Here is a 16,066-nt window from a genome sequence, read left to right as displayed (position 1 = left end):
GTCACCTTCTCACTGCTCACTCTCGCCCAATTGTTCCTCATCAACACGTGCAGTCTTTCCATTTCCCTGGAAATCGCCATTGTTGAATGCTGGATCATCCTTTTGTGGGAAGTATGCACTCCAAGCTTGCCAACTCTCATAAGTTCGACTAGGGTATCTCTCTTTCGTCACTTTGCCCAACTCTTCAATGCTCCTCTTACCACCCTCGAAGCTTTCCTCAAACGGAAATACGTGTGCACTCTCATCCGGAATGCGACGATCGCGTAGAGCCATGAGTACAGCAATAGCATCATAGACCACGCGCGGTTGAGGCAGAAGCGAGATGATCCTGCCAAAGGGAGCGTAGAGGAGAGATTTTTGCGGTGAATAGACATCGCCAGAGCCGATGCTGTCAGCACCAGATTTAATTCGAAGCTCAAGTCTCTCGATGTGTGTTTCAATGTCGCGAATTGCTGTTTGTGTCGGCATCTCAGTGTTGATGGCCTGCAACATCCAACGTAGAACTACATCCGCGAGTACATCATTGGGCTCGAGTGTGCCGGAGAGCAAGTTCGGGATCACAGAGAGAAGTCTCTCCAGCGGGTCGACGGCTCTGCGGCGTAAGAACTTGAAGCGCTGACGTCCGACATCGTAGTGACAGCCTGGAAACCATGTCTCATGTATCGTGGGCGTAGCCTTGCTGTTATCTCTGTCACGCTTTGTGAGACATGGCTGGAACAACGAAAGGCGATCGTGAAGACAGCAGGCGTGATAGACTTTGTCGACACTGCTCGAGACGACTTGATCCCATAGTGTAGGGTAGGAAGGTCCGTTACCAGCGTCCAGGGATGGAATGCCGATGCTACCGACAGTATCCAATAAACCCATGAACTTGACTGGTGTCGCAACGTTCCAACTGGCTTTCTCTCTGAACTCTTTACTCTGAGCTGAAGAAGGTTTGTCGGCATCATATGGCGAAGAGTAAATGCGATAGACCTGATCACAGAGGTCGCGTGATGGATTCTTGACAATGCCGCAGTTGTTGATCATGCCCACCACACAACGTACTGTGTAGGCACCTCTGCTCAGCCCGAAAACCCACACTTCAGTCCCTTCACGGTAATGTTGTGCAATGTATTGATATATCTCGACGCAAGTGGTTCCTATGTCGTTGGCGGTGGCACCATTGAAGAGGTACGCGAAGAAGGTACTACCGAGACCGATGCCATTGAAGTATTTTGCTCGGAGTTTTCGAGCCGGGTCTTCCAGTTCTCGCGATCCCCTTGGATTCTTCATGTCAATGCCTGTCAATCCTGCAAGTATCTGTATATTTGTGCGTGTGTCTGTCTCCGGTCCGCACCAGGTGCCATCGCAAAAGACTAGGAGCCTCTGAGGTTCCGAGGCTGGGCGCATGTTGCAAAGTCGTGGAGTCGGTGCTCTAATATGATGAAGGGGAACGACGAGTGGAGAGTTAGATAGAGGAAGATGAATGCAACGGGCAATGTTTGAAAGCAGAAATTCAGTATGTACAAGAGTAAGAAAGTAAAGGATGAGGTGGGAAGATCCAGATGATGATGTTATATTCTCTGAATTGAATCAAAGTGATGAACCCAAGTGGATGTGATGCTTTGGTATCTATTGCTGTGGCTTACTGCAGGTGTGCATATATAAAGAAAGCCCCAGCCCCAATTGCTTGCCTCAGCTTAGAACGCGACCTTTGGCCGTTTCTGCAAATTTCATGTGATATGCAGCCTGGGCAAGTCAGAATATTGGCGTTGGGTGACACGGCGCACGGCTGAGCAAGACCTGAAGATGGGGAAGCTGCAGCAGCATCGTGTGTTTATGAAGAAACCGGTCAGGGGTTCATCGAGGAAGGAGCGGAGAAGAGACCAAGGGTCGTGCGGCGACCGGCAGCAGCGGCGTTTCAATCAGCTGGACACAGGCAGCTGATGAGAAGCAGCCAAGCTCAAACAAATGAATTACGTCTTCTAGCCAGCATTTTCCTTGCAACAAGCAGGGTATTGCAATAACATGTGGAAAGAGTGCTTAGAACGACCAAGCAAATCTGGAAGTTATCGGTGAGAGGACGTCAGAGTCGAAAAAGTTGTGACAAAAGTCATGGCGTACATCATATTTGTCTGTCTCTCTCTCCCTCTCTCTCTCTCTTTGATACCACTCACATTCAGGTTTCATCTCGTTGATTTGACAGTATTTTACGACTTGCAAAGCAAATCGATATTGTTGTCGTCACACTCTGCCAGCCATCTTCGAAGTTGTCTTCAAATTTTTCGGAGAACAATGCGCATTTGTCAAGGCTGCTTCACGCTTTGACATTGATCAGAGGTAGACTTCTTGTCGCTTGCTTCGACAACCATGCATGTGTCGCGCCCATGTTCGTTCTCATCATCTTGACTTTGCTGCAGTGTCATGCGACGAGACCAGAAATAGCCACCGCAAAAGAGACATAACAAAACAAACTGAAAATACGCGAGGCTCTGCGATAATGGCCAGCTGCGACTTGAAGAAGACCCGTCACAAGGCGCACTCATGACTGCACTTGACTGTGAGGTAGTCGCTGTCGGCATGTGTGTTGCTACTGTTGCCGAAACGTGTTGTGTCGAACTTGTGTCAGGGCGTATTGAGTAAGTTATGCCAATTGTCTCGACTTGTGATGGCGATGGCAGAGCAGTGTTGACCACAATTGCATATCCCATATGTTGACCGTGCGAACTGACATAGGTCGTGGTATACGTCAATGTCTGTTCCACTGCACTGTCGAATGTCCAGATAGAATCGTACACCACGGTAGCTGTGAGGTACAGCTGCGAATCGGGCATTGCGCTCAAGATAGCCTGGACTGAGCGTCAACGAGCCCTTGCGACTCAAGAGAGGCGACAGGTGAATATCGAGGAGGTCTAGGATGATCAACTATATGCCGCAGATTTGCAACGTGCTGACAAAGAGTGTAGGAGGGGAAGAAGAAGCACGGAGGACCAAGTGACAGAAAGCGACACACCGCCAACAATTAACATTTCGACGCTCTCGCCTTCGCTTGAAACAGACAATGTTATCAATTCACGTTCTGGGTTCCATCTTTAGCAGAAACGCATCCGACGACTTGTTGCTGGCAGATGTCGCGAGTCATTGGGATTGTTTGCCGCGCGCTTGCACATATTGTCCAATCACCCTTCGCGCTCAAAATGACCTTCAATTATATCGTCCACGCATACATATTGTCACGCCGTCTTGTCAAGTATCCTTCTGCACGCATGGACTGGACCAGTCACTCAACCAATAAACAACCGCGTGCTGCAGAGAGCATCGCTTTTCATGCTGCTGTACCACCTTGTCTGGCGCTTACTGTGCGACGTGGTTGGTCACCACTCATGGTAATCTCTAAGATTAATGTGGGTTTTTCAATGAGCTGAAAATATGGGATGCTTCGATGCGCTTACAAGAGCGACTCAAATCTCTGATGCTAGTACTCAGTATCTGTCGTGTTTCGGCCTGTCGTTTTGCTTGCGAGCCTCGCTCGACCAGTCTTCTTCGATCATGGTCCCTTCCACAATCAATTCCCTTCAAGTTCAGACGACTCCGTCGCCATCCCCCTCTCTGTCTTTGACGGCTGTTGTTCAGACCACGTTGATTCCCGCCATACGGCGAAACGATCCACCAGATATCTTGACGAATGCACATACCTGCGGCTATACAAGCGGAGCGTGGTCCTCGGCTGTGACGTGTGGCCCGTCACATTCGTGCACGTACTATACGACACCCTATTCTGCTCCAAACTTTGGATGCTGTTCGGAAGGCCTAGATTGTGGTTACGTTTCAACTTGTCTAGATCACGGAGCAAAAGGAAATCCGAATACCGGAAGCGGTATCATTTTCAGCATTTCGAATGAACAATTCCTCTGGTATGTGATACATTAGTTCAAGAGAAACAACGACTAATGTTTGACTGTATCACAGCGGTCCAGCCGCCCCGTATTGCTCTAAGCTCCTACTATATGGCACGACATATGCTCCAGGCTCTAGCTACTCATTCTACTTTTACAATTGCTTAACGAAAAGTGTCCCCATGGTCATCGCCTACCAGACAACGCTCGACGAAAGAGGTGCAGCATCTAGTTCCGTGTCATCCGTTCTATCAACTACTGAAACTACGGAGGCAACCGCCTCATCCATGTTGTCGACATCGTCCAGCTCTGACGCAAGTACTCAAAGCGGCACTCCCTCCTCATCCGCGAGCCACTCAACAACATCTCAAAGTGGGACACCAGTACCGATCGAGACTACCTCAAAAAGACTAGACACGATCTCAGCGACAATTGCGTCAGGTACGCCGACTAGCAGCTCTGAAGCGTCTTCTGGCAGCCTCTCGCAGACCTCACAAATCGGTATCGCCATTGGAGTCAGCATCGGAGTTGGTGTAGTTCTGGCTTCGCTCGCATTCTGGTTCCTCCGCTATCGTAAAGCAAAGAAAGTCCAACAGTGTACTCAACAACGTTCACAATTTCAACCATCATATGTCGACCATACTGTCGCCAGCAAGTCATTTTATCCTTTTGATAACAGATTCAGCTCGTTCCATACACACACGTCAGCAACATCCGAGATGGAAGGACAGGCCTTATACGAATTAGGAGCTACTAGTAGGAGACATGAGCTCGCTGGTGAAAGGCACTGATAGGAGGTTGAACATGGTCATCAAAGGATTAGACTGCGTTGGACAATTTAGTTTCTGCGGATTCTCCACATCCTTTTGCCAAATTGCCGTACTTCGTGAAGAAAAGATGGTTTCGTACCTGTTGGCCACATCACCGACGGGATCATCTGATGCTGAAAGCGGATATGCCGACAGTAAGGCAGTATACTTAAGCAAGAAACTGCACACTGCTCCTCTGATTGCCTTCGATCTGGACAAGGATGATATTGACCCCATAGTCCAAGGAGAATTACTCGATCAGATGCTCCACAAAGAACCGGCGTCGATTCTAGCTGGCGGTGAGTACGCAGGTTTGTTGTGATTTTACGACGTTAGCCTACTGGAACAAAGGTGGTTGGACGCCAGTTGCTTCTACTGGACTGGCTGCATCTAGATTGTGGTAGAGGTATCCTATTGGAAGCTGTACACATTCTCCGGTTTTGCATGCAGTCAAGGTAGACTGATGGGTTAGGGCAGAGGGAAGAACAAGTACGGATCAGCTTGATTGTAGTTGGCGAGTCATTTAGCTACAAAAAGAAGTCGCAGTCGAACTTTAGATTAGAAGAATCGGACGGGTGTAAGTCTCACGAGTCTAGAGCCATATCATCAACAAATCGGTGTGTCTGCCAACATCGTGCTGTGGGATGGTAGGGCGAAGATAGAGCTCTGGAGAGCAAAAGGGAAAACAAAACATATAGCAGCAGGGGTTCCCACGTGGTCACCCACCGTAGTACTAATCTGCCGTTCAACTGCTTATGTATGGCAGAGCGGACGGGATGCCCAGTTTTCAGCTGACTGTGGCCGTATGTAACAGCTTGGCTGTCTTACGCTAATATTATAATAAAACATCAATTGCGTGGAGAGTCGATGTCGGACATGCACTATCACACCGCAGCTGGCGCTCTTGCGAGCTGGGAGAGTCTCGAGCTTCGCCGCACTTTGCACACGCATCACGTCTCCTTGGGATTTGCGCCGCTCAACTTTGACATATTTGATCTCGTAGTGTTGAATAACGAGGAGAAGGGCGGAGCCTATTGTACAAGAAGAGGCTCAAAAAGTCAAAATCTACTTGGCGAGACGCACAACGTCCTGGTCTAGACCGTTGGAGACAGGATTGAAGGGAGAACCATGTCGCGAGACGGTACGGCATAGAAATTGCGTCCGTCGCAGTCGTGAGAACACGTCGAGCGACCGCGGATTCGTTTTGTGATGTATGTGCAGACATGGATAATAACATGCCGTCTCAGGACCTCCCGCCCGACTTGGATGCCCTCGTAGACTTCATCGCCGACGATACGCGGGCTACCCTTATCCTTGAGCTCGCGACATCGAGCTCAGTGTACCGCAACATTGCCTTTGACACACTGGTGGCCACCGAGTCTCAGTCTTCCGTCTCACCTGGCTGGCTCGAATTGCTGATCTTCAGTGCGTGTGACGCGACGACCCTGAAAGCTCGACAGACCGAGGAGCTCGGTAGCTTTGCCTCCCACCAGTGGTCAAGAAAGAGAATTGGAACACAATGGATTGCTGTCACATGCCTTGACTCGTCAGTCAGGGATTTCCCCTCTGACAGGCCAAAGGATGACGCTCGGAAGAACGTCCCAGAGACAATTCCCCTCCTCCGCCACGAGTCGGAGACGTCCACTACCTCAGCTTCGACTCATACCTCCAATTCTAGCACCTTTGATGTGGATGCGCCTCTTGAAGACATGACCGTGGACTGGCTCTTGTTCCCTCACCTCACTTCGGATCCTTTCATTGATTTTCTCATCCATCACAACTGGCAAGACAAAGCTATAGGGCCTATACATGCCTGGCCTACAATGCTTCGACAGATGTATACAACCATTCTCGCTTCTAGAGAGCCTCGTATCTTGTATTGGGGTAATGATATGCTCATGCTCTACAATGAACAAGCCCGCTTCGTCACCGGCGAGATGCATACCGTCTCTCTAGGAGAACCTTTCAAACAAGTCTGGGGAGAGGCCATCGATACTGAAATTGTTAAGATGATCAAGACCGGTATCAAGAGAGGCAAGCCTGTCTGCCAGCGAGACTACGAACTTATCTTGACGAGATATGGCTTTCCTGAAAGTTGTTTCTTCGATCTCGTCTTTCTTCCCATACCCTCTCCGGAGGGACGTTATCTGGGCGTGCTCACAGAGTTCACCGAGATCACAGAAAAAGTGCTGCAAAGAAACCGACACGAAGTCTCTAGGTCTCTGTTGGAGAACATCTCAAAGGCAATCAATCTACAAGACCTCTGGCAGAGATTCGTACATACGCTTGAGTCCAACTCCAGAGATATCTCATATGCAGTGGTATACACCAGAGCCACGTCTTCATCAGAGAGTGATCAAGATGCGTTCCAATTGGAGGCCAACTGCAACGTAGAGAGCCTTCAGAAACATCCATCACATATGGTCATCACAGCCCTCAATCGCTCTACCACTGAAGTCATCATTCTACAACAAAGCAAAGGCACCCTTCCGCCAGAACTGGCGGTGTCTGTTTCAGAGGTGGGAAATGTCGACGCAGCCTACATCCTTCCAGTCATAGGTTTAGATGGTGTTCGTCTCTCTGGTATCGTTGTCCTGGGTTTGAACCCAAGAAGAGCTATGAGTCCGAGCATACGCCAATTTGCGGAGTCCATACGCGACATGCTGTTCAAGTCCGTTGCTTTGTTCTCACTGCCTATGGAACAACGAGAATCTCGCGAAATCTCTCGAGCACTTTCTCAGCAACTAGAAACCATGACCATGAAGGCAGAGAGAAGTGAACAGAACTTTGCCAGAATGCTACGTGACGCTCCAATAGGCATGTGCATGCATCGAGACGATGGGCACTGTGTTTACGTCAACGATGTATGCCTTGAGCTTCTTGGTATGAGTAAAGGCCAGTTTTTCAAAGCCGCGGAAGTCGGGCTAGCCTGGCGCGATGCTGTGCATGACGAAGACTTTGAGACAGTTAATCAGGCCTGGAACACCGCAATCGAGAAAGGCACACCCGCAAGCGCCGAATTCCGTGTCAAAGCATTGTCGTCGCAAGGCGAAACCCGATGGCTTGAAATCAGCGCACAGCAGCGCCACGACAGATCGGGAAATCTAGAGTACCTCTACGTTTGGCTTAGGGACATCTCCACTAGAAAGCAGTTGGCCGAACAAAAGCTTGCAGATGCTCTGGAAACTAAAAGGAGATCAGAAATCTTCATCGACATGTATGACGGACGCCCTGATGAAATCTTCATCAATCTGCTAAAAGTTGAACAGGGTATCACACGAGATGCGCAATCCTCTTGGTGCAATTTTGCTGCTCACGGATGCCATCTTGTCTTCGCTGCCACCAGTGATGGGCACTGACCAACTCTGCACTCTGACACCTGAGATAAGACATACCCTTGTGGATATTGCAGCAAACATTCAGCTATGCGCAAAGCATCAAAAAGTCATCATTGACGAAGTGCTAACCTTTTCGCGGCTAGACTCGAAGCTTCTGGTCCTTGCGCCAGAAAAAATCTCTCCATCGGAGACAGTGCAGTCGGTGCTGAAGATGGTCAAGGCAGAACTTGATTACGACAAGATCCAGGGCTTATTGGAAATACAACAAAGCTACGTTGATCTCGCTGTTAGCAATGTCTTACTTGACCCCGGTCGCCTCTCGCAAGTTATACTCAATCTGATGACCAGTAAGCCCCTTGTAGAGCTTGAGTCGCATGTGCGTGTACTAATTTTGCCATTCAGACGCTATTAAGTTCACAAAGAACTCCAGCAAGCGACAAATCACAATCAGTATAGCTGCATCTCGTACCAAGCCGACTGCCAGTGATTGCCGAGTTACGCTGATCGACCCTCGCGAAGACAAGCCTGCTAAGGCGGCTCGGCGAATGTCAATAACCGATGAGCCTGTCGGCGAAGATGTGTATCTTATCATCAGTGTTCGCGATACTGGTTGTGGACTCACAGCGACCGAAATGGGCCACCTTTTCCACAGATTTAGCCAGGCTTCACCAAAAACATACAAGCAGGTTTGTACTAAACTCGGTATCACATCAGACAGACTACTGACCATTGCGTGTCAGTATGGTGGGAGTGGGCTTGGCTTGTTCATCAGCCGTGAGCTGGTAGAGCTACAAGGAGGTCAGATTGGTGTGCATAGTGAATTTGGCAAAGGTAGCACCTTCGCATTTTACCTTGAGACAGCACGTGTCGAAACATCCGTCCAACCGCCATCTGCCAAAATAGCTCAGACATCCATCAGTGACCACATGCGAGTGGTGGATGGTCCAGCAGCCCTCCGGACGCAAGCGCAGGATCTCCATGTTTTAGGTGAGCATAGTCAACTCTGATTAGCATCCAACGCTGACATTGCGAAGTCGTCGAGGACAACGCAATCAACCAGAAGATCCTCGCTCAGCAACTTCGAAAAACGGGATGTGCCAAGGTTCACGTTGCAGACCATGGTGTCGATGCTCTGGAGCTGCTGTCAACTACAACTTTCCACAAAGCCGCCGGTCTGGAGCAGTTACCCTTGTCCGTCATCTTACTTGACGTCGAGATGCCTATCATGGATGGTTTGGCATGCGCACGACGCATTCGCGAGCTCGAACGAACCAAGGAGATCATCCGGCACGTACCGATCATTGGTATCACAGCAAACGCTCGTGTAGAACAGATTGCTTCTTGCATCGATGCTGGTATGGACGAGGTTGTGGTGAGTAAGTTCAACTTGACAAGACTGACTAGATCACTAATGCATAATGCAGACGAAACCATTCCGCGTTATGGATCTACTGCCTCGCATGATGGCGCTGGTTGATCAGCATAGTCCAATAGCTTGAGTCGTTCCTCAATCCTTAGTGCCGCACATCCTCTTTTTGAAGAATCTTACGGCCACACGACAGATCACTCGCCACCGAAGTCCCACTTTCCCTCACGTCGATGCCAGCTCGACGTAGCAAAGCTCTATGTAAGGAGCCTTCTACCGGACAATTCTGCCTTGTGTTTCCAGGATTTTCGTCCGGGTTGCCGCTGTCAATCTGGTGGTGAACGAGATCCATCGGAAGAGAATGTCTGTCGTTCTTGTCAGTGGATTACAAGCAAGCATGAGCAACTTGTTCACACCTTTTCAATCCTACTGCTGTCTATCAGAAGCTTTGGCAGCAACTAACGGTACGTCGAGTCTGGCGTATATCATTTATGATCATGGGTTGCGTAGGCAAAAGCTTCGATGTTGTTCTTCCGTACGGAACGCATATATTGAACTTGGTCGCCCTGAGGTCTTGTGTTGTCGATTACGAGTGTATGATCTCTGAACATTACAGCCCAGATCGCATAGCCACAGAGGCAGCAAGCCGCGCAGCCGAAGATGACGATTGCTATGATTGCTCCGTGTGATAACGACATCGATGGAGAAAGACGACCTGTTTGGACGCTGGATTAAGTTGTCAAAGTACTTGGTACGATGAGGATCAGACAAATGTGTTCAGAGCAGTAGATTGAAGAAGAGCAGTAATATGATTGTATACTGCCGTCCATCTCTCGACTATATAGTTTACGTACCTTGCATTATCTTAATTCGTGTCAGTTCTTCCATGTCGCTTCTAAGCTCGAGGCTTCCCACGTAATCTCCTAATTATCGAAGAGGCCAATTGAGAATCAACAAAACGAATGTCGGAACTCCTTCTATCAGGTGTATCCATTTGCAGAGCCGTATCATGCATTTATATTTATACTTTTACTCTTTGCCCATTGGCTGATTTATCGAGCCAGCCAATCGGCTGAGAGCAAAAGTGGGGCTCTCAGTCCGGCACCCTCCAAACACCGCCATGGCATGGCTTTGTTTCGTTACATTCTCCTTGGGTCGAAGTTGCAACTTTTCGATAATCATGCCAATCAGACCTAAGGATGGAGCTCAAGGCCAAACGGCAACGTGCAGTTGGGATCAAGTATAGTAAGAATGGGTGCCGGACATGTCGGTAAGTGACTTTGCGTCAAGACTGCCTTGAACTAGACCAACTCAGCTTGTACAGGATTCGAAGAGTGAAGTGTGATGAGACTAGACCTGATTGCAATTCCTGCACGTCCACTGGTCGTACTTGCGATGGATACAAAGATGATCCCTCCAGGAAACGTGGAAGTGCTTTACAACGACCGCTCCTTCCAGCTCCGACTTCGCCCTTTGCATTGACTGCCGTTTCACGACAACCCTCAACTATCATTTTTAGGAGGACGCAAGAGGATCACTTTTCGTTCCGATTCTTCACGGAACATGTCGTTCCTGGATGGAAACTTCTATCCCCGAATCACGAATGGATCGACCTCTCCCTTCAGCTTGCCGCGATTGAGCCTTGCATCTACTTTGCCATTGCTGCTTGTGGCAGCGTCGTTTGTGCACGTCTTGAGAAGCCTTACCATTGTTACTTCACGCCGCCCTCGCCAGTCAAGATGAAAAGAAATTTGAGCCAGTATTGTCAAGCCACGTCTGCTCTGCAGAAGTACATCGATCGAGCCGTGCGTGGCAAGGAAGCTATTGAGGTGGTGCTGATTGCTTGTCTCATGTTTGTTGCGTATGAGACTTGCCAAGATGAGAACGCATTGGCGATCCAGCATCTCAAGATGGGCAAGAGAGCTATCGAGGACTGTAGGGGTGCAAAGTTGAGATTCTCCACCAAGAAGGTGGAAAGTGACATCGTTGATGCTTTTGACTGGATGGGAGCGCAGTCTGTCGAACACGGAATTCAAAGACTGAGTTGTAAGGGAAACAGCGGCATGGGGTCTGATCTGTCGGTGTACGACTCTTTGGAAAGAGCTAAGCGGGCGCTCGAGGATCTTGCTGCTATTACTTCGAGTTGGAGGACCGATTTGCTTGCATCGGCTGCAGAGTATCTCATGACAACAGTCGGCTGCTCTGATCAACGATCCGCGATCACAGAGTGTATCAAGCATTGCGTCTGTCGCTCCATGCCACTGTCAACAAGCCACCCTCTGCTGCTGCAACAGACTCGGCTCCTCGAGGCACACGAAGCCTGGCTACAGGGGTTAACAGAGTTCGAACAGACCACACCAGACCGCCGGCCACTGATTCACATGCAGATCCAACATTTCTACTCCTTTTTCATCCTCTGCACCGCCAGGTACACGCAATCAAGCCAGTATAATCACTTCAACGATCAAGCATCTGCTGTACTTGATCTTGTGGAAGAGTTCATCACTACTACCTCGGCCTATACCGCCAAAGCTGGGCCAACATTACCCGCACTCAGCAAGGATGCGCTATACCCATACACACCTCTACCACAAGAACCAGAGCAATGTTTCGCCCTTGAGTACGCCATTTTACCCACCTTACTTGCGATTTGCTTCAAGATACAGCACTCTGCAATGAGGCACCGAGCACTACAACTTCTACGCGTGGCAAACCGTCGGGAAGCCGGGCAATGGAGCGGAGAGTTGTATCATTATGCCGATGCCATCATCGCATTAGAGCAATCGAAGGCCGGAGCTGATGTTTTTCAAGACGCCGGTCTACTGGAGGTGGTCATTGAAGACGCTGGTTTTTTGCAAGTCAGCCTGGTGTGCGGAAGATTCAGCCATGAGACGGATGGCAGCTTGGAAGTTTTGGAGTACATGGGAGCTGGCTTGCCTCCTTTGCGGCTGCAGCTTGCTGGCAGAAGTGTCTTCTTTTTCTGACCCTTGCTCTCCCACTGTCACGACGGAAAGCGATTTTGGTCATTTGGATGCTCAATCGCTTTCATGCGAGACCTTCATCTAGTGAGAGTGACCTGGTAGCGATTTTTTCCGGATGTGTTATCTCAACTCAGAATCCATGCGAATTTCAATACAACATATCTGATATGCACTGACTGGAGAAGGGAAGAACATAATCAAGCTCCAGCCACATCCGCAAATATTTATATGTAACCTTTTCCGCCTCAGCCGCGAAAACGTATGCAGTATCCACAACACACATCCTCAGACTTCAGATGAGGGCAATACTGCTAATTAATGGCATATGTCAGTCATCGTTGAAGGTACGGACCGACATCATGAGAGTATCGGCTGAAGTGTGCTCCGTTGGTGTTGAGAGATCATGATGTATGTATGTATTTATTCATTTATTCGCCTTGACTTTGACTCGACCTTCTTGGTGTCTCGGTCGGTCGAAAAGATGTAACAGACCGCTGGTAAAAGCCAGCATTACAGTAATGAGATCAAGGATATGAATTGCCCACCAGATATGCTGTTTACCCAGGGCACAGGTGGCATACTCAAACTTCCAAGTACCGGCATCAAGGTCAAACCACGCAGAGAGCAGACCAGCATTACCCCCGTAGTCTCCCATCATGCTGCGTACGGTGACCTCTCGGATACCGTTTGAAGTCGAGTTGGACTCGGGAAACTTTTCTTGGTGCCATGATTTGTCGTCATTTCCGGAGCGACCATGCCACGTATCGCAGCCTTCATGATCGTGGCCGTTGAGCACGATCCCTGCACGGTCGCTTCGGTTGTTCGGCTGAAATAGACGGTCCAAAAGCTTGTTGCTTGACTCTGGGGTCAAATGGTTCTGCTCACGAATACCACCCCCGTGATGAGGTGCAAAATAGCTGAAGAAGGGTGGGTCGACGCAAACACCGGCTGGCTTGTAAAGAGGGACATGTGTGAGAAGGATGACAGCATCGAGAGGGTTCCGCGTATGAGTGTCGTTGACGACTTGGTCAAGGAATCGATGGGTCGCATTATGCAGATGCTGGTTCCAGGCCGGCTTGTCGAGATTCATAGAGTTGAGATTGACGAGGTGCAGTTCCGAGGTCTGGTTGGACAGTGCGTCTTCGAAAGGAAGCCTGATGCGCCAATTGACGCGGCCAAAGGCACGCTCGAAGCGGTCGATACGATGGTGGTCCAGATCACCCGCATATCCAATGTCGTGGTTTCCGGCCACATTCAGCAGGGCGGGCGAGTGGCTCGCATCTGTTGTGTCCAAATAGTCCCAATCATGACCTTCTCCAGCCTCTTCGGCCTCTTCAGCCTCTTCAGCCTCTTCAGCCTCTTCAGCCTCTTTCTCATGTTTCGGGTTGTTCCAGAGGTGCGCACCGACGAAGACGCGATTCCAGAATCTGTCAGCACGTTTGTCGAACTCTTGGTTGCTTATCCACTGGCTGCCAAGTAGGTCGCCCAGAACAGAGACGTGCGTAGGTCGAGTCCACCATTTGGTCGTACGGTATATGTGTGCGAGGTAATAGTCGTTGCCGAGAAGGTCCAACTTCTTGCGCTGCATCTGCACCAGGCGAGGTACATCTCTTGTGACCATGTCCTTTAGGACTCGTTGCAAGACGTGTGCTGCCACATCGAGAGGCTCGGTCCACAGCCGGTGACGAAGGCCTACGAGAGCAGGGAAGAATGGCGCGTGAGGATCAGGCAGAGATGTGTCGCCTTCTAACTGCGGGTCGCCCAAGGCGAGGAGTCGGAAAGGTGCTACGCCATGATAGTTGGAGGGAGCCGCTGGAAAGTGGCAGTTTTGCGCGACCGGGTAGAGATAGAGCCAGAGGGTCGAAAGGAAGGCAGGCACGATCAAGGACAGAAAGGCGTATCGCACCACGCCCGAGAGCCGCATCGAGCTTGAGAATGCATTGTCGACTTGTTCAGCTTGTTGACACGGATCGTGCCTTCCCAAGAAATTGCTTCGGACTTTGCGCCCGCCAATCTCCGCTCTTCATCTCTTTCCAAGCATCGCTCCTCTCCGAGCGACGCGACACCACATTGCTTGAAAGGTCATTCTCCGGGGTTGCAGTGTCGGAACGATCGCTAGATACGGATCCTTGGGCCTATGAAATGGCTCAATTTACTCATGCCTCCGTATGGAAGTTGGCATGAACACGTGCGGCCTATGAGTGGCTCTCGTCTGGAAACTCTGTATCGCCTGTCGATCTGCACCCCTCGACAACAAGAAGAGATATGAACACGCGAACGACCAGTATCATGAATTCCAGAAATGTCTGCAGTCCACTTAGTCGCCTCAGCATGTCTCCTGTACACTCTATCCTCTTTGCCCTTGCTGCTTCTACCGTATCTACTTTTGCGATCCCCATCCTTCAACCCACAGACGTCCTCCGATTAGATGCTCATGGCTCTTTCCAGCTCAGCGTCTTCAGCGATCTGCATTTCGGTGAAGCTCAAGACACGTTATGGGGCCCCGAGCAAGACATCAACAGTGCCAAGGTCATAACCTCGGTTCTCAATGCTGAGCCCAACGCTGCCTTGGCTATCCTCAATGGTGACTTGATCACTGGAGAGAACACTTTCCTCCACAACTCTACTAAATATCTGGACTCCGTAGTGGCTCCGCTAGTGAAACATGGCATGAGCTGGGCTAGTACCTATGGCAATCACGATAGCGACTTCAATCTCTCACGCGAAGGCATCTTCGCTGAGGAGTCAAAGTATCCGCTCAGTCGTACAAGGAAGATGGTCTCTGCCTCCGATGCTGGAGTATCGAACTACTACTTACCTGTGTATGGCAACGCATCGGCCGTGCCTGAGTTCCTACTCTGGTTCTTCGACTCCCGCGGTGGCAACTACTTCCAACAGAAATCTGCAGCTGGCAACTCCGTGCCACAACCCAACTGGGTCGCACAAAGTGTTGTCAACTGGTTCACTCAAACTCGATCCGCTCTAGAGAAGAATCACAACCGTATTATCCCGAGCGTCGCTTTCGTTCATATACCCGTCAATGCCATGGCTGCTTTCCAGGCCACGGGTGTAAACAAGAAGCGTGAGCCTGGTATCAACGATGATAACCCTCTGGCTCAACAAGGATCTGCATCAGGCCAAGGCGACGTTAGTGGTACAACTTTCAGCTACAATGGCCAAGACATTCCCTTCATGCAAGCACTCCTCGACACAAAGGGGCTCAAAGCAGTCTTCTCTGGACATGACCATGGCGATGACTGGTGTTTCAGGTGGACCTCGAAGCTCAAGGGTATGAATCTGACAGGAAACGGTATAGACCTCTGTTTCGATCGACGAAGTGGATATGGCGGCTATGGGTCCTGGACAAGAGGTAGCAGACAAGTGGTTCTGCAGAAGGACAAAGAAGAGGTCGAGACCTGGGTAAGAATGGAGGATGGAAGCGTGAGTGGAAAAGTCACTTTGAATGGGACTTACGGGCAAGATTCTTATCCAGCTGTCCGATCGTAGTCAAATGTCAAAACACCTATCTCTCTCCAGAACTCAAACGTCACTTGAGAACAGAAGATTGTGGTCCCGTCTGTCGACTAACAGAAATCTGCTCCTTGGCAATCATGGCTCCTTCCCTTTCGCTCAAGTTGTGCTATTCTGCACGGGCAAGCATAACCCGATGTGGCTAGCTCGCCTAATGACCGAG

General features: G+C 49.9%; 7 protein-coding genes across 7 annotated transcripts; 4 read left to right on the top strand and 3 right to left on the bottom strand.

Moving 5' to 3' along the window:
• Window positions 1-9: 9 nt before the first annotated feature.
• Window positions 10-1,392, bottom strand: AUEXF2481DRAFT_28462 (uncharacterized protein; the record flags this gene model as incomplete). The annotated part of the gene is made up of 1 exon (XM_013489448.1): window positions 10-1,392. One exon carries the CDS (start codon window positions 1,390-1,392, stop codon window positions 10-12), a length of 1,383 nt encoding a protein of 460 aa, XP_013344902.1.
• An 896-nt stretch (window positions 1,393-2,288) lies between these two features.
• Window positions 2,289-2,816, bottom strand: AUEXF2481DRAFT_28461 (uncharacterized protein; the record flags this gene model as incomplete). The annotated part of the gene is made up of 1 exon (XM_013489447.1): window positions 2,289-2,816. One exon carries the CDS (start codon window positions 2,814-2,816, stop codon window positions 2,289-2,291), a length of 528 nt encoding a protein of 175 aa, XP_013344901.1.
• A 327-nt stretch (window positions 2,817-3,143) lies between these two features.
• AUEXF2481DRAFT_642434 (uncharacterized protein) lies at window positions 3,144-4,970 on the top strand. The gene is made up of 2 exons (XM_013489693.1): window positions 3,144-3,896; window positions 3,952-4,970. Exons 1-2 carry the CDS (start codon window positions 3,412-3,414, stop codon window positions 4,667-4,669), a joined length of 1,203 nt encoding a protein of 400 aa, XP_013345147.1. The 5' UTR covers window positions 3,144-3,411; the 3' UTR covers window positions 4,670-4,970.
• An 830-nt stretch (window positions 4,971-5,800) lies between these two features.
• AUEXF2481DRAFT_642106 (uncharacterized protein) lies at window positions 5,801-9,638 on the top strand. Its single transcript, XM_013489692.1, has 6 exons — window positions 5,801-7,904; window positions 7,957-8,372; window positions 8,428-8,711; window positions 8,766-9,012; window positions 9,060-9,397; window positions 9,450-9,638. Exons 1-6 carry the CDS (start codon window positions 5,911-5,913, stop codon window positions 9,522-9,524), a joined length of 3,354 nt encoding a protein of 1,117 aa, XP_013345146.1. The 5' UTR covers window positions 5,801-5,910; the 3' UTR covers window positions 9,525-9,638.
• Window positions 9,639-10,538: 900 nt separating this feature from the next.
• AUEXF2481DRAFT_642171 (uncharacterized protein) lies at window positions 10,539-12,586 on the top strand. The gene is made up of 2 exons (XM_013489691.1): window positions 10,539-10,661; window positions 10,716-12,586. The coding sequence occupies exons 1-2, from the start codon at window positions 10,591-10,593 to the stop codon at window positions 12,373-12,375; spliced, it is 1,731 nt and encodes a 576-aa protein (XP_013345145.1). The 5' UTR covers window positions 10,539-10,590; the 3' UTR covers window positions 12,376-12,586.
• Window positions 12,587-12,796: 210 nt separating this feature from the next.
• Window positions 12,797-14,296, bottom strand: AUEXF2481DRAFT_28457 (uncharacterized protein; the record flags this gene model as incomplete). Its single annotated transcript, XM_013489446.1, has 1 exon — window positions 12,797-14,296. One exon carries the CDS (start codon window positions 14,294-14,296, stop codon window positions 12,797-12,799), a length of 1,500 nt encoding a protein of 499 aa, XP_013344900.1.
• Window positions 14,297-14,430: 134 nt separating this feature from the next.
• AUEXF2481DRAFT_38787 (uncharacterized protein) lies at window positions 14,431-15,911 on the top strand. Its single transcript, XM_013489515.1, has one exon. The coding sequence runs from the start codon at window positions 14,704-14,706 to the stop codon at window positions 15,877-15,879; it is 1,176 nt and encodes a 391-aa protein (XP_013344969.1). The 5' UTR covers window positions 14,431-14,703; the 3' UTR covers window positions 15,880-15,911.
• The last annotated feature ends 155 nt before the right edge of the window (window positions 15,912-16,066 follow it).

Source organism: Aureobasidium subglaciale (assembly GCF_000721755.1).
Source record: "Aureobasidium subglaciale EXF-2481 unplaced genomic scaffold scaffold_7, whole genome shotgun sequence".
Lineage (NCBI taxonomy): Eukaryota > Fungi > Ascomycota > Dothideomycetes > Dothideales > Saccotheciaceae > Aureobasidium > Aureobasidium subglaciale.
The sequence above is the reverse complement of the archived record's forward strand: the minus strand, read 5'-3'. Positions and strand labels throughout refer to the sequence as shown.

Bases quoted from the DNA above. Each gene is read 5' to 3' on its own strand.
- AUEXF2481DRAFT_642171 (XM_013489691.1), top strand. From the start codon at position 10,591: ATGGAGCTCAAGGCCAAACGGCAACGTGCAGTTGGGATCAAGTATAGT. The intron at 10,662-10,715 runs GTAAGTGACTTT...CAGCTTGTACAG, and splicing joins AATGGGTGCCGGACATGTCG to GATTCGAAGAGTGAAGTGTG.
- AUEXF2481DRAFT_642106 (XM_013489692.1), top strand. From the start codon at position 5,911: ATGGATAATAACATGCCGTCTCAGGACCTCCCGCCCGACTTGGATGCC. The intron at 7,905-7,956 runs GTATGACGGACG...AAAGTTGAACAG, and splicing joins TCAGAAATCTTCATCGACAT to GGTATCACACGAGATGCGCA. The intron at 8,712-8,765 runs GTTTGTACTAAA...ATTGCGTGTCAG, and splicing joins CACCAAAAACATACAAGCAG to TATGGTGGGAGTGGGCTTGG.
- AUEXF2481DRAFT_38787 (XM_013489515.1), top strand. From the start codon at position 14,704: ATGTCTCCTGTACACTCTATCCTCTTTGCCCTTGCTGCTTCTACCGTA.
- AUEXF2481DRAFT_642434 (XM_013489693.1), top strand. From the start codon at position 3,412: ATGGGATGCTTCGATGCGCTTACAAGAGCGACTCAAATCTCTGATGCT. The intron at 3,897-3,951 runs GTATGTGATACA...ACTGTATCACAG, and splicing joins TCGAATGAACAATTCCTCTG to CGGTCCAGCCGCCCCGTATT.